Source organism: Vombatus ursinus, unplaced genomic scaffold (assembly GCF_900497805.2).
Source record: "Vombatus ursinus unplaced genomic scaffold, bare-nosed wombat genome assembly UNPS02014861.1, whole genome shotgun sequence".
Lineage (NCBI taxonomy): Eukaryota > Metazoa > Chordata > Mammalia > Diprotodontia > Vombatidae > Vombatus > Vombatus ursinus.
In genome coordinates, this window is record NW_020954639.1 from 9,701,807 (window position 1) to 9,717,732 (window position 15,926).

General features: G+C 37.0%; 1 protein-coding gene across 1 annotated transcript in view; it reads right to left on the reverse strand.

Moving 5' to 3' along the window:
- The window catches only part of CCDC7 (coiled-coil domain containing 7), a 120,944-nt gene that overhangs the window by 58,045 nt on the left and 46,973 nt on the right, over nucleotides 1–15,926 (reverse strand). The window contains exon 9 of the mRNA XM_027841566.1: nucleotides 2,361–2,435. Within this exon, the coding sequence (XP_027697367.1) occupies nucleotides 2,361–2,435 (75 nt within the window). The remainder of the gene's footprint in view (nucleotides 1–2,360; nucleotides 2,436–15,926) is intronic.

The following is a 15,926-nucleotide window of genomic DNA, read 5'->3' on the forward strand; positions in this document are numbered from 1 at the left end:
TCTAGGCTTGAAGTGAAGGTGCCTGTGAAGAGAGGGGTCTGTGTGACTGAAGAGAAGAGGATATATTCAAGAGATAGAAATGACAAGATTTGGCAACAGATTGGATACATAGGGTAAATGCTAGGATTTCCTAGCAGAAAGGACTAGCAATCTGGCCTGATACATACAAAGGTACCCTCACAAACCTAACCCACTGACCTAGAGGACGGACTTGCTAGAAATGCAGGACCCTCAATGAGCCTCGAATCAGGGCAAAAGATGTGGGGTTCTGCCTTTGCTATGAAACTTACAGGTCTTGTGCACATTAGAATAATTCCCCATTTTAAAACCTTAACAGGGCAAAACCTCTTTAATATCCAGAGGATTATTCCTAGATGCAACTACGGTAGCCCTAGGTGGCCAATGATAAAAAATAGAAAAACAACCTCAGAAATGCAGTGGCCTTTGTCTCCAGAGAAACAGCTTATCCGCATAGCTGCTAATGATCCTGTCTTTGCCTCAACTTAAGCTCGGTGTCTAACCACTCTATACCTAGTTTGTCTGACCTGTTTTATTTTCTCTTCCTCTCTTATTGTCTGGCTGACCTAACCTTTCTGCCCCCTCTATGATTCTGAACCTTGCTTGAGTGAAAAGAGCACTAGATTTGAAGTCAAATCCAATTTTGATAACTACTGATTCAAATCCTGAATTTGCTAATTACTCATATCTCTATAATCTTAAACTAATCACAACCTCTCTGGGCTTTGGTTTCCTGGAACAGCTGGTGTTGCCCTGACAGATACTGCTTCTACTGAGGCTTTGATAGAGAAGCAACTGAAGATATGGTCACCACACTCCAACTTTTGTCCTGAACGGTTTACAGCCCTCTCAGTTGGAGGAGACAGCAACGTACCCCAGAGCCAGGTGTTCTGGGTCAGATGTGACTCAAATAGCTGAATACCATTTCTCAATTATCTCCATTAAACGATTCAACACTTTTAATGAGTGTGTCTTTTCATTGAACCCACAAAGAACTTGATCAACTAGACCAACGCACAGCATTTGGAAAGGGAAATGGCAATAATTATGAGTCAATGTGCCTTCATCAAGAGCAAGACTTGTTTGACTTAACTTCATTTCTTTCTGACAAAGTGATTAGACTGTTAGGAGAATGCCATACAGATAATATACTTAAAGTTTAAGCAAGGCATGTGTCAAAGCCTTTCATTATTTACTGACTGACTTTCATAATATCCTTGTGGACAAGATGGAGAGAAGTGGCCTGAGAGAGAGATGAATTTGGAACCTGAAAGACCAGATTCAAAGAAGAATCTGGAGGACTGCTTTGCAAAGGATTTATGATCAGGTAAAGGGTTGGTTAGATATCTTCTAAGGTCATCTGTATGGGTCAACATCAACTCTGAAACTCAATGATTACATGATTTATTAAATGTTGAATAGAAAGGGATTATTAAAAAGTATATTATAAATAGTTCATTTGACTCTCACAACAACCTTTTGAGGTAGGTTGGGCAAGTATTGTTATCATTAAGGTATAGATGAGGAAACTGGGATTGAGAGATTTTAAGTGAATTGTCCAAGGTCACTTAGCTAGTAAGTGGCAAAACCAAGTCTTAAACCTATATACTGAATTTTATGTCATCCCATTATTGTCACCTTCTTTGGTGAATAGACTCAGAATCTCAAAGCAGAATGGGTCCTAAGAGGTCATCAAGGGCAACCTATACCTGATCAAGAATGCCATCTATATCCAAGTTCTTCATATTACAAATGAGGAAACCAAGGGTCAGAATGATCATATAAGTTGCCAAAGGTCCCACAACGAGTTAATGGTAAAACTGATTCCCAGAGTTCGGAAGCATATTGTCTCACACAAATAATTTAAAAGATACTATGGCACTACTTTCTAAAGGTTAGTTATTTTTTATTAAGTATAATTTCCAACTATCTTACAGGGCTATTCATTAAACCATAAAGTATTATAAGTAGGTGAGTTATTATTATTGATATTGTAATTACTGTAACTAACATGGTAGTAAACTACAGAGCCAGGGCAGCTAGGTGGCATAGTGGATAGAGTGCTGGGCCTGAAGTCATGAAAACTCATCTTCCTGAGTTCAAGTCTAGCTTCAGACATTTACTAGCTGTGTGATCCTGGGCAAGTCACTTAATCCTGTTTGCCTCAGTTTCTCATCTGTAAAATGAGCTGGAGAAGAAAATAGCTAACCACACCAATATCTTTGCCAAGAAAACCCCAATCACAAAGAGTCAGATACAACTGAAACAACCAAACAACAAAATACAGAGCTAAGTATATTCAACAAACTATAATTAGCACAGTGATACAATTTTAAACGCACCTGGTAAAAACACATTATCTGCAATGTTCGTAATATTTTCTATGAACTCATCATTTTGAAAATTTGCACCAAAGTCTGGAAGAAAATGAAATGAAATTTTCATCATTTTACTACTATTTACAATTTTCTAATAGTAATTATAGTGATGGGGAATGGATCTGTGATTTTACACCTGGTATAAGAAACTCCCAGGTAAGGAAACCCTCTCTGCCAATGCAGGTCAGCATCTTCTCTGCAACTTATAGCTTGACATAAGTGCCCAGAGCACTGGAAAATTAAGAGATGTGCCCAGGGTCACATAGGAAGTATGTGTGAAAGGCAGACTTTGACCTATGTCATCCTGGCTTTAACACCATACTATTCCTCCTGTAGGGTATATAAAAGAAATAAAAAACATGGTCCTTATCATCATAGGGTTTATACTGTCATGGGAAAGACAAGATTAATGCATATGAAGCAAAGACTAATACAAAATAATATATGTTTGAGTGTCTGAGAGATCACAATGGGGTATTTAGAGAAGGGAGACTTCATAGAGGAAGTGAAACCTTGAAGGATGTATAGCATTTGGATAGGCATATAAAAGGGGAAGAGACATTTTAAAGAGAAAAGGCAATACGAACAAAATAAAAGCAAGGCAAAGGAGTAATATACATGGACTCTATTCAGCTTTTGGTAATGATGCCCTACAAAGTATCCCATGGCTTCTGTGTAAATGTACTTTCTTGATTCTCCTGATAATTCTTTTACAGACTCATTTGCCGGATCATCATTCATTTCCTCACCCCTAATCACTATCCCCCAAGGGCTCTAACCTGGTTCCATTTCTCTACTCTCTCTACATCTCTACACTGGTGATCTCATCAGCTCCAGTGGGATCAATTATTATTTCTATATAAATAATTTCCAAATGTATGTATTGATCACTAATCTCTCTCCTGAATTCTACTGCCATATCACCAATTGTCTGTTGGATATTGTTAATTGAATGTCCCATTGTCATCCCAAACTCATTATGTCAAATACCCTACCTCCTTTCATCCTTAACCTCGTCCTCCTCCAAACTACTCAATATCTACAGAACACACTACCATCCTTCTAGTCACCCAGGTTTGAAACCTTGGAATTATCCTTGACTCTCCACTCCATTTATCACCTATATCTAATCTGTTGTCAAATAAGTCTACCTCTCACATATGCCCCTTTCTTTCCACTCTCATAGCTATTGTCCTTGTTAAGGGATTCAACATCTCTGACCTTGGCTACCACAGTAGCCTGCTAATTAGTAATATACTAGTTAACATTTATATAGCACTTACTATGTGCCAAGCACAGCACTGTTAAGAGCTTTACAATTATTATTATCTCATTTGATCTCACAACAACTCGGGGGGGGGGTACTATTATTCTCTCCATTTTACAGATGAGGAAACTAAGGCAGAGGTGAAATGATTTGTCACACAGTCACTAATTTGAACTCAGGTCTTCATGGTTCCAGGCCCGGTGTTCTATTTACTCCATTAATTGGTCAATTAATTAATTGGTCTCCTTAATTTTGATCTCTTCTGTCTCCAGTCCATCCCCTACACAAATGTCAGAATAATCATCCTAAAGCAGAGGTTTGATCATGTCAATCACATGCTAATAAACAAAAACAAAAACCACCACCCAAAAACACCTACAGTAATTCACTATTGCCTATTGTATAAAATAAAACTACTCAGCATGCCAGTTAAGACCTTCTACAATGTGGTTTCAATCTGCCTTTATGACTTTATTTAACATTAGTCTTCCTTAAACACTCTATGTTCTAGTAAAACTAGGCTATTCATTTTTACCTGAACTTAATATTTCATCTCTTGCCTCAATGCATTTGAATAGCGCCCCCCATGACTAAAATATACTCCTCCTCTCTACCTCTCAGAATACTTATCTCCCTTCAAGGTTCACAGTTCATTTGCCACCTTCTATGTGAAATCTTCCCTAATCTCCCCGTTGTTAATACTTTTTCCCCCATCAAAGTTTCGTTTATTCTCTTATTTAACTCCCTCACCATGCTTCTAGTTAGTTTCCTAATCAACAGGAAAGGTCCAAAGTTGAGCATTCTCTGGAAGTTTATGCCTCTGTACAGCTGAGCAAAATTGCTTGGAAAGTATCCTAAGCTACTATTTTCAGAGAATGGATGGACTTCTGTCCTTTGGATCTTCCTTGCTATCTATGGATGTGTGAATTTAAAGAGGTCCTCCCTGAAGGAACAAAAGGACAAAGCTTACATAGGTTTCAATTTAGGCAAGTGGTGAATTGGGTGTGACGTACCTCAGGATTGGACAAGACTATTGCTGGAGGTGGGGGCTCTGGCAGGGTAGGAATAGGGGACATGATGTGCTTTGAACAGGCCATTTGCTGGGGGCTAGGAACAGGAAAGGTTATTCTTCAGGTTAACAATCTCTTGTAACCCACCCTAACAGATAGGATTGTCCTTGCTGTTTCAGTAGTAATGAAGGTTGAAGACAAGGTAAAAGTTGCATTACAAATAGGGTTGGGGCAAGATAAAGGAACCAAACACAAAATGGAATCATTTTTTCTTTCTTTGCTACCCACAAATTCCCCCTTTGAGACTACTGATAGTTTCATAATTTTTTTTTAACAATTCTTAAATCAGTATCAGTCCAAGTAGAAATGGTAAAAAGCTTACAGAATAGAGAATAGGTCCATTAACACACAAAGAACTAATAGAACAAGCAATATTACAATAGGATGAATAAAGAAATTCAATATAACTGTAGCTTTAGGGGTATCAAGTCCTTTGGCAGTGTCCATGATCTTCATGTATCTGGCAAGCACCTCCTATGCATCTGTTAAGCTTCTGTGCATGTATCAGGACAGATTTGTGTAGGTATTTCCTTGACTATCTCCAGGTTCCAGGTCACTTGTGGAGGTTCTCTGGATAATGCTAGATAATTTAGTAAAACCTGACAACACTTAATCATATTGGCTTTCTGATAATTAGTTCATGTGGCAACAACCAGTTCAGACCTTGTGGAACTAACGTTATAAACAACAGAGTCGTAGAAAGAACAAGGAGTAGGCTATACAATAAGGTAATTTATATCCCATTATAGCAATTCAGAGTGCTTGGGCATTGTAACAACAAGATTCATTGTATTTTTTTAAAATTACAGTTTTATCTGCCAAGGTTAGATGGATTTGCTATGAAAGGAAGGAAGGATATGATTCTAACAACATCAAAACTGGTGTTCCAAGTCTAAGCCTAAGTGCACAGAGTGGCTTAACATAGGAAAAACAGGATAAAACATCCTTAGTTCTGTTTAATTTCAGGTAAGTCATAGTTAACTTTTTGGAGCAGCCAATTATACAGCAAAGTTCTACATTATTCACAAGGCATCAAAGTCAGGCTCAGGATTAAACAGATGGGAAACATTCCTATTCAGAAAGGAAATAACACAATGAGTTAAGAGGATCCTTTCTTTGCCTATGCAAAGACATCCTCTCAAATTTCTCAGACACAGACATATACCTGTAGCAGTTCTCAGATCACACTCTCTTTGAATAGCTCATAGCATTTCCTTCTAATAGTGGCTTACTGATTTAATGATAATTCAAGCACTTATACTCGAATTCAAAACTCAAATTAATATAAAATTCCAGTCCCAAGAGATTTTACCTCAAATATCAAGTTTCACTAATTACTGTTTAGGGCTCGATACAGTTATTATTATTTCTCTCATGTTGTTTCATTGATAGTAAAGAATAAAAAGTTTACCAGGCCTTTCCAAAAAAAAATCATTCAATATCCTTTTTTCCTTCTTCTTATTTTTTGAGTTTAAACTCATCCTGGTATAAAATCAATCATTAGAAATTAAGAAAATAATTATATTCTGGAATTCCACAAAGATAGTGAATATATGATAGTTCACTCAAAATCCAGAAAAACACTAGCTACATCCAGGTATAATCTCATAATTTTCATTATCACAAATCATCAAATAAATCACTTCTATACTATATGAAAACTTGTAAATTCCTCCTTCCACTTTGGCAAGAGGTGTTTGTGATGGAAGAGGGGATCCCACTGTCTCAGTAAGCCAATTTATTATTTTAGAACTTCACAACATTTAGCAAGTTCTTTTACAGGGCCAATAATATTTTATGACCTTGCCCAAGCAGAAGGTCCCAAGGAACCTGGCAAGTTTATAAGTAAGGAGATGTTACAAGGTCATCTTTTTTTCTCCCTTTTCCCATAAAGTAATTATTATTCTTCCCTTTTAAAATATAACCAATTAAATACTTGATATGTTTTAACATTATAACAGCTTCTGATAACAATTAATAATTTCACAGTATCCAGATCAAAAGGAGTTAAACTTTCTAATGACACAATTGCATCATCTTCTTAACAGTATTTCTTATACAATGGTTTCCCAAAATTCACAATACTAGAAAATTTAGAAACACAATAACATACACAGTATTATGTATTTAAAACATGAAACAAAACTTATTCTAAGTCAAATGACATCAATTCAGTTGAATGCATCTCCAAATTATCTTGCATAAAAAAATCACTTCATTTTATCACTTTTGGCATTAAAGACCAGTATAGAGTAATATGATAAAATACCTTTAACAAAACTTGCTTTTGCAGATTCTAAACATATTGCCTTAATTGCAACTATTAAGTATCTTTTCCATTAAGGGCTGATTTACTGATACAGGGTCAAATATCACAATTATCCTAATAAAAGAACATATCTCACTTAAAACGAGACTAGAATAAATTCAATCACATCTGGATCTATTTTCTCAAGGGCCATTTTTACTACTGGTACTTCACATTACAGGGCCTGTTGCTTTCAATTAGTGTACTACCAAAGATTTAAAATCTTTTAAATCTTTTAAAGACCCTTCTTTTAGGGTCCATGAGAATTTTTTGTATTCCTCATATACAACTAAAATATACCCTTCTAATAGGCCTTTAAGGACAGACTTTTGACATACCATCCTCAAATAATTTCATGTTGCAATTATATTTCTCTATTTTCTATATCATGAAGAATAACCACATAAATTTTCTCACCTCCTTCTTATCTCAATGGAATAAAAAACCTCCCTCAAACCTCTTTCCAAACTCCAAACCCTTTACTTTCAAACCCTCCATTCACAATAAGTGCAAACAGACTCCAACTTAACTTTCTACCCATTCTCCTCTTATCCCTACTTGATAAAACTTTCTTCCTTCTTTTCTTTTTATATCCTTTCAGTGGACTTTGATTAAAGCCCTTCAGAACTTCCCCTTTCTTGCTTCTTTCATATTCTGATTTGATGCTTCTCTTTACTTTCTTCTACTTTCTTAATTTCATCTCATATTTCCCAATCATATCACAAACTATTTGCAGAACTTCTCTTCACTCTACAGAATCTGTCCTTTACAATTTAACACAAGTTTTTTATTACACAATGCGAATTAATTGCAATACTGTTGCCTTTTGGGGGTTCTATAAACTTACAAATTCATGGTCCATTCCCAAATCTTTAAGTGACTTTGCTTCTAGTTTACCTAAACAATTATATTTTGCTATAACATTCATGGAAGAAAATACAGTAGTAACACAAAACATTTTCCAAAATTAAATTTTACTTTTAAGTTGCTTCCTGATTTAAATAAGCTCTTCTCTTTTCATAGTCAAGAGAAGAGTTAACAAGAGGCAATTCTTAAACAGCAGATAAATTTAAACTGCAAACCCATTTTTTCCTTCATTTTGAAACTTCAATGATATTACTTTCAAACTAGCTTCGGTTCCTTTTTTTCCCTTCTAGTTACTGAAATACCTGCCTCCATTACACTAAAATGATAAATCTATCACTCTCCAGTAAAAGAGTGATAAAAAGTCTAAGTGCTGTTTCCATGTAACTTTCACAAAGTTTTATTCCTATTTTTCCTTAAAACAAATATTACAGAGTATTACCCCAAAACTCACTAAACCATTTCAATATTTATAAAAACATTCAAACTATAATTTGGAAATTCACAATAGAGAAATTATATTTCAGTCACAAATTTAGTCTCTATTTTACAATGCCATAAATTTCTGTAGACTGGAAAAAGATTCCCTTCCTTCTTATCTGTCTTGTCTGCACCCTCAACTTAGCCAAAGTGAGAAATGCAGAGACTTTCTTTTGAAGGCTTTGAAAGTTTCACAGTAAAGTTTCTACTCTTTTCTCTCTTTTTCCCTTGGCTGATTAGACCACAGGGAAAAGTCAGTTGGATTTTACCAAGACATAAAACACAGACAAGGCTAACGACATATTAGATGTTACACAAATACAAACACTTAAACCAAAACAAGGACAAGACAAACACATAGGGGCACTTGCTGGCAAAGTCTTTTCCAATTAATCCAGAGAAACTGATTTCTAACCCAGAACCAAACTAAACCATCCGATTAATCAAATCAGTGGGGATTGCCATTTGTGGATCAAGGTAGCATGGCCAATCCTCACCCACCCAAGTACAAATACTCATCAGGTTCTCAGCGCCTACCCATAAAGGCTATCCCAAGTGGAGGAACCTGTGGCATTCCCAGGTATGGAATTCTACCCCTGGAATTCTACTGGTACATCTGTCTGGGAATCCCACCTCTACCATCATTTACTATGGGTAAAATTGTCAGTGCCATCACAAATCAGAACCAGAACTAATACCAAAACCCCAAAACCACATCCCAACATAATACCATAAATTCAGGAATCAACAAATTCATGGTCCATTCTAAAACCTTTAAGTGATTTTGCTTCTAGTTTATAATTACAATTTTGCTATATTTTGCTATCCACAGGGGCAGAGACTCCCTGAAGGAACAAAAGGACAAAGCTCATATGTGTTTCAATTTAGGCAGGAGGTAAATCAGTTATAAGGATACCTCAAGATTGGACAAAACTATTTCTGGGGGGCTTTAGCAAGGTAGGAGTAAGGGAGGTGTCATTTGATTAGACAGAAAGTCTGGTTCAGCCTGGGATCCAGAACTCAAGTTCTGATATATGCTGGCTACTAGCAAAACTTCTGACTAGTTCTGGCCTCTGCTAGGCCAACTTGGAGCCTGCGGAGTAGACTCAACAGCCTGTCAAAGCAGGGAGCACACTACCATTCCAGCCAGATTCCACTCTCCACCCTTCACCACAGCAGTACTTAGGATGCTGTTGTGTCCTCTCACTTCTGAGCACTCTCTCTTTCACTTCCCTACTGAGCCAAAGCCCTAATGCCCTTGAAGCAGAGGAAGAGACAGATAAGTAAAATGGTTGCTGCACTTATCTGTGTTGTGTCTCCCAAGGAAAATATAAATTCCTTGAGGGCAGGTACTACTTCATTTAAGTCTCTGTCTCACCAGCACTGATCACACATAGTGCTTCACATATCATAGTTATTTAATGCATATTAAATACAATGAATGGGATGGTATATGGAATAGAAAAAAACCTACTTGATTGCAATGAAAGATGTGTTGGGGTGTATAGAAAACGAGTTGAACAAGTGAGGGGAGGTTAGATTGCGGAGGGCCCTGAAAGCCAGATACAAGAGTTGAGACTATCCTCCTGACTAGGAAATTAAGTATTTGCTCTCTATTAAGACCACATCTAAAATATTGTAACATAACTAACTGAAAAGGGGTCATTCAATCTTTTCTTCTTACTATTATTCAACTGACCAAAAGATGCAGAGAATAAAAGATCATTTGTTGAGTATGAAAAGCATTTGATTCAATAGAACAAAATGCCTCCCACAAGGCTCTTTTCCAAGAAGGTATTTCTCCTATCATTCTAAACCATACAATAGAGATAACCTTGTTCAATAACTCTCTAACTATAAATATCATGCAAAGCATGAAAAAGGAGATATACATTTGTCAAGTGTTTGCCGCAATAATGGAGGAAATTGCATAGAGTCTCTGATGAAGAGAATGGTGAGGTTGTCCAGATGTTCCTGTTTGCAGATGACATTATTCTGGTTACATAAAGTTATGAAACATTGCAGAACCTTCTAAAAGAGATACATAACAACTCAAAAGTTTGGTCTAACCACTCACACAGAAAAAACCAAGTAGATGAAGAAAGTCTATTGTGCAGATCTTGATGTACAGTTGAACTGTAAACTGTAAAGCTTTTCTATCATTATTCATATCTAGGACAGATAGTAGAAATGAACCAAAGGACTATCATCTTATTATTTCTGGATGCTATGCTTTCTTGGTTGCCATATTACACTTGTTCACTAAAATCCCCAGATAGTCTTCAAATAAATTACTGTCTAGCCTGGCTTCCCATATTTTGTACTTATGAAATTGATTCTTTTAATCTAATCTCAATCTTGACGAGCACTTGTTAAGTACTTACAATAGGTACTGTGCTAGGTCCTAGAGATAGGAAGACAAGAACAAAGCAATCTTTGCCCTCAAGAAGCTTACATTCTATTGGGAGAAAACAACATATACATAGACTAGTATAGGCAAAATAAATACATAGGAATTTTAAGGGGAATATAAGAGCAACTGAGGCAGAGAGATATAGAAAGGCCTTATATAGGAGGTACTACTTGAGTTGAGCTTTAGAAGAAACTAGAGATTCAGTGAAGGTGAGAAGGCATGAAAGAACAACTTGTACAAAGGCATGGAGATGGAAAATAGAGTATCACGTAAGAGAAATAACAAGCAAACTAATTAGTCTGGAACATAAAGTAGATGAAGGAGAATAATAAACAGTAAACCCAGAAAGGTAGGCTAGAAACAAATTCCAAAGAGCCTTGAAAGCCAAAAACAGGAATTTGCATTTTATCCTAGAGGCAAGACACAGAAGATGGAATTTCTTGAGCAGAGAAAAAATAAGGGTAGACCTATTAATCAAGAACATTAATTTATAGAAGATGAATTACAGAGAGGAAACACTGGAGGTCAGGGGACCAATAAAAAGCTATTATAAATAGTTCAGAGGAAAGCTGATGAAAGACTTAACTAGAATGGTGACCAAGTTTGTGGAGAGAAGGGTACAGATGTGATCGATGTTGTGAAGATAGAATCAACAAGTTGCCAAATGACTGAATGTGAAGGATGAGGGAGAAGTAAGGGTTTCTGAGCTTAATAATTATTCTAAGCCTATGAAACTAGATGACTAGAAAGATGATGGTGACCTCAACAGAAATAGAGAAATTAGGAAGGGCTCTATGGGAAAGATAACAAATTCTGTTTCATAAATATTGAATTTGAGATGTCTATAGGAAATCCAGTTGGGTATGTCCAATAGGCAACTGGTGGTGTGTGTGGACTAGAGGTCAGGATTGAAGATGAATATAAAGATCTGGGAGTTATCTCCAGAGAAGTACCACTTGAGCACATGTTTGCTGATGAGATCACTGAGAAAGTACAGAAAGGGGAGGGAAAAGAGAAAAAAGTAGAGGCTTGGAGTACACCCATACATAAGAATGGGATAAAGATGATGATCATGAAAAGAACACTGAGAAGGAGCTGTCAGAAGAACCAGGAAGAACAAAGACCCAGGAAAGAAAGCGAGTCTAGGAAGGAAGGAAAAAAGCATTTATTAAATACCAGACACTATACTAAGTGTTTAACAAATATTTTATCTTGCTTGATTCTCACAACAACCCTGAGAGGCAGGTATTATTATTATTAGTCCCATTTTTAGAATTGAGGAAAATAAAGCAGACAAAAGGTAAGTGACTTGCCCAAGGGTCACACAGCTATTTTTATTAGCTTTTTTTACTTTTTATTTACCAAATATTTTATGTTTGGTATGAGACCAAATTTGAATTCAGGTCTTCCTGACTCCAGGCCCAGCTTTTTAGCTGCTGCACCACCTAGCCTTCTCTAGGTTACCCACCAACTGTATCAAAGGCTGCAGAGAGGATAAGAGAAACTAAGATCAAGGAAAGTTCATAATATTTGGGAATTAAGATCAGTGATGTACCTGGAGAAAGTAATTTCAGTTGAGGGATGAGGTCAGAAGGCAGATTACAAGGGTAAGACTTTACATTTATCTCTATTTAATTTCATATTTGGTAGTACTTCACACAATTATGGCTAGGAAAGAATTCTTAAATCAAACAAAGGATAGATAAGGTCAGAAAAAGATAAAATAGATAATTTTGATTACATGAAATTGAAAGACTTTTGCATGAACAAAATCAATGTAATTGGTTTAAAAATTGGCAAAAATCAACCTTCTGATAAAGGTCTGATGCCCAAGATGTATGATCTTAGATATTTAAGACCAAGAGCCATTACATAATTGATAAGTGGTAGGAAGGATAATGAACAAATAGTTGTCAAAAGAAGAACTGAAGGGGCAGTTAGGTGGCGCAGTGGATAGAGCACTGGCCCTGGAGTCAGGAGGACCTGAGTTCAAACCTGACCTCAGACTTGACACTTGGCAAGTCACTTAACCTTATTGCCGAACAAAAAAAAAAAAAATATCCCTACTGTATAGAATACTATATTAAAACTGCATTCAATCTTTAAAAAAAAATTGTATCTGGATGCTTGCTCCAAGTCATAAATAATAAGGAAATAAAAATTAAAACAATCATGAAGTTTCACTTTATACCCACTAAACTGACAAAGATGACAAAAGGTGAAATTAGTCAGTGATGGAGGAGTTGAAGAAAGACAGGCACACCAACTCAACTGCTGACCAAGTTGTGAATTGGTCTATCAACTCAGAATTTTTTTAAATGACTAAGCTACTCTTTAAATAGCCAGAAGAGTATAGTCCCACTCTACCAGGCCTGGCTCAGTTTACACAGAGTACTGGTTCACTTAAGACTTACCCCTACCCAGTTCTGGTTAGAAGAGGATGATGAAACTCTTCTGCAAGTTTCTAACAGTTTTAATTCCACCTCCCTCAACCTGAAAGTTTCTGTGCTCTGTACCCTGTGGTGTAGTTAGAATAGGCCTTTCCAGTTCATCTTTAGAAAATTCTCTTTGCTTTCGGCCTGTGTTCTTCTACCTCATTGGTCCACCTCTGCCCCAGCAGACCCTTTGTCTGAAAGTCCTATATAAACCTGATCCCCAGCAGTTCTACATCTTCAGCCAAAGTGCACAAAATATCCTTTGGGTCCAATCATTCAACCAGTTATGAATCTTCCTAATTGTACTACAGCTGAGTCCGAATCTTTTTTTCTCCACATAAGAATAGCATGAAAGATTTTATCAAATGATTTGCTAAACCTAAGAAAATTATACTTTCAGTATTCCCCTGATTTACTAGTTTACCAACCAAATCAAAAAGAGAAATAAGGTTACTTTGTCCTGACTTGTTCTTGATAAACAGGTCTTGATCATTGCTCCTTTTTCTAGACTTAATGGTGATGTTCAGAGGCTCCTCTGATAAATTTAATGAGTCCATCCAATCAGATTGTTAAGATTAAAGGGTATTGTTGCAAAAGAGCACCTCCCACAGACCTAGACAAATTCAAACAAGCTAGTGCAACAACAGAACAGTTTCCTACAGGAATTTCATCAACCCACCCTTTCTTATAACCTCAGAGACACTTTACCATAATGGACTTTTATTATGGTCACCTCTCTCCACTCTCTTGCACTGTTGTCTCATTTTGCTGACTTAGCTTTAAACAGAAGTCTTAAAAAAAACCCTGAATTGTCTATTAATCTTTGCTTAGAGAACACTGTGAATGCCTCTCATTGATCCTCAGTAACTAGAACTGCCTCTGAGATGCTTGGCAATTGAGAGTGAGGAGAAAGAATTCTGATAAGAAGAACCTACCGGATTCTATGGTTTATAACATTTCTTTTAGTTTGTGAACTTTCTCTTCCTGGACTTCCAAAGCAGAGTATAAAAAGGAGGAGAGGGAAAGGATTTCTCCTCTTCATCCCTTAAGGGTGTTTGAGGGAGAGGGGAATATGGCAAGAAGCTAAAATTGCCTGGGGGAAGCGGAGACTAGAGTTTCTGACCTTTGGTTCCTGTCTGCCATCATTTGCCTTTCTATTTCCTCTTCTGAGCAATGGTCAGGTAATAACAATCCTGAGAATGGGTATTTCCAGGCTGGTAGTTACCTTTTGGAAATAATTCCTGAGTTGAAGCATTTCTATCTACAAGAGTCAGGTGTGGTCACCCCAGCGAAGTTCTCCTCAACAGTGTGAAATCTGGGGAAGGAAGAGATGGAAGACCAAAACCATGCCATAGCAGAGAAGATGTGGACCTTACCAACCCTTCATGATAATTCTGTGAATTGTGCAGCTCCAAAATGAGTAGGAAATATCTATTCAGCTGTCTCACACTCTCCACCTTCCAGGAGAGTATGAGTGTAATGAACTATTTGTGTGTTTTATGATTCCAATACTTGTTCAATCCATCAATCTATCAACAAGCCTTTGTTAAGCACCTACTCAGTGCCAGGAGCTATGCCAGGTACTAAGGATACAAATCAAAAGTGAAATTGCTTCAGCCTTCAAGATTATTCTAATATTTTAATGTATTTGTAACCAGCAGAGGGCACTGTCCAGCAATATCTACTATATAAGTGACAGAGTAACTGATGTTTGGAATTTGGAGTGGGGTCACTCCTCTCAAACCCTTTTTCCTACCAAAAGGTGGGAAGGGAGGACTTCTCAGTCTCTGTCATCCCTCTCTCCTGAGCCTGCTTAAGAAGAAAATAATGGGAAGAAAATTACACAGTACAAACACACACACACACACAACACACACACACACACACACACACACACACACACACACACACATACATTCACATGCCTTACCAGAAAACCGTGGCAAACTAGTATGAGACTTTAGCCTTAAGACAGAAAATCCCAGGTAAAGTTAAATTCTGCCTTTTAGAGAATTTACCAAAATTTATAAATCAAAAATTATTGAGGTTCTCTCTTTTGCTTGGAGCCTTTAGTTAGGAAAACAAACTCTACCATTTTAGACAGAGGGATGGAACCTCTATCCCGCTTTCTATGTATCAGTCCCAGCCATCGACGATCTCCTCCCTTGTAGCCCCTTCCGTTTTAAATCACTAATAGATACATATAACATAACATTTATGATGATAGTTTTATGTCAGGTTAAATTAGAAAAGGAAACACTATGAAATCAGAAATTTAAAATAACTCAAAGAACAAAGGGAAAATGAAGCCTTAGAGGGAATGCCTACATTTGCAGGCAAAGAAATCAGGAGGGATTAAGTCTTTCACAACTCTCCCATAGCAATTACTATCATTAACTTCTTTGCAAAAAGTACCAAAGGCAAGCATGAAAGACTTGCCATCTCCAGGAATCAGAAATGGCTTCTCTCATTAGAGCTCCCACAGGCAAGATGCAATCAGTGTCTATATGGATTGAGCTTGGTCCACTTCTCCAATCCCACTGCAATCATGTCCCACCTCTCTGCTCCTGGCCAAAATTGCTAATGGGACCACCAGACAAACTGCTTAGTATTCTGTTAACACAACTGGAAAAAAGACACTCTCCTGCTTTCAATTCCAATTCCAACTCTCACCTCATGATAAAATTTCTCCC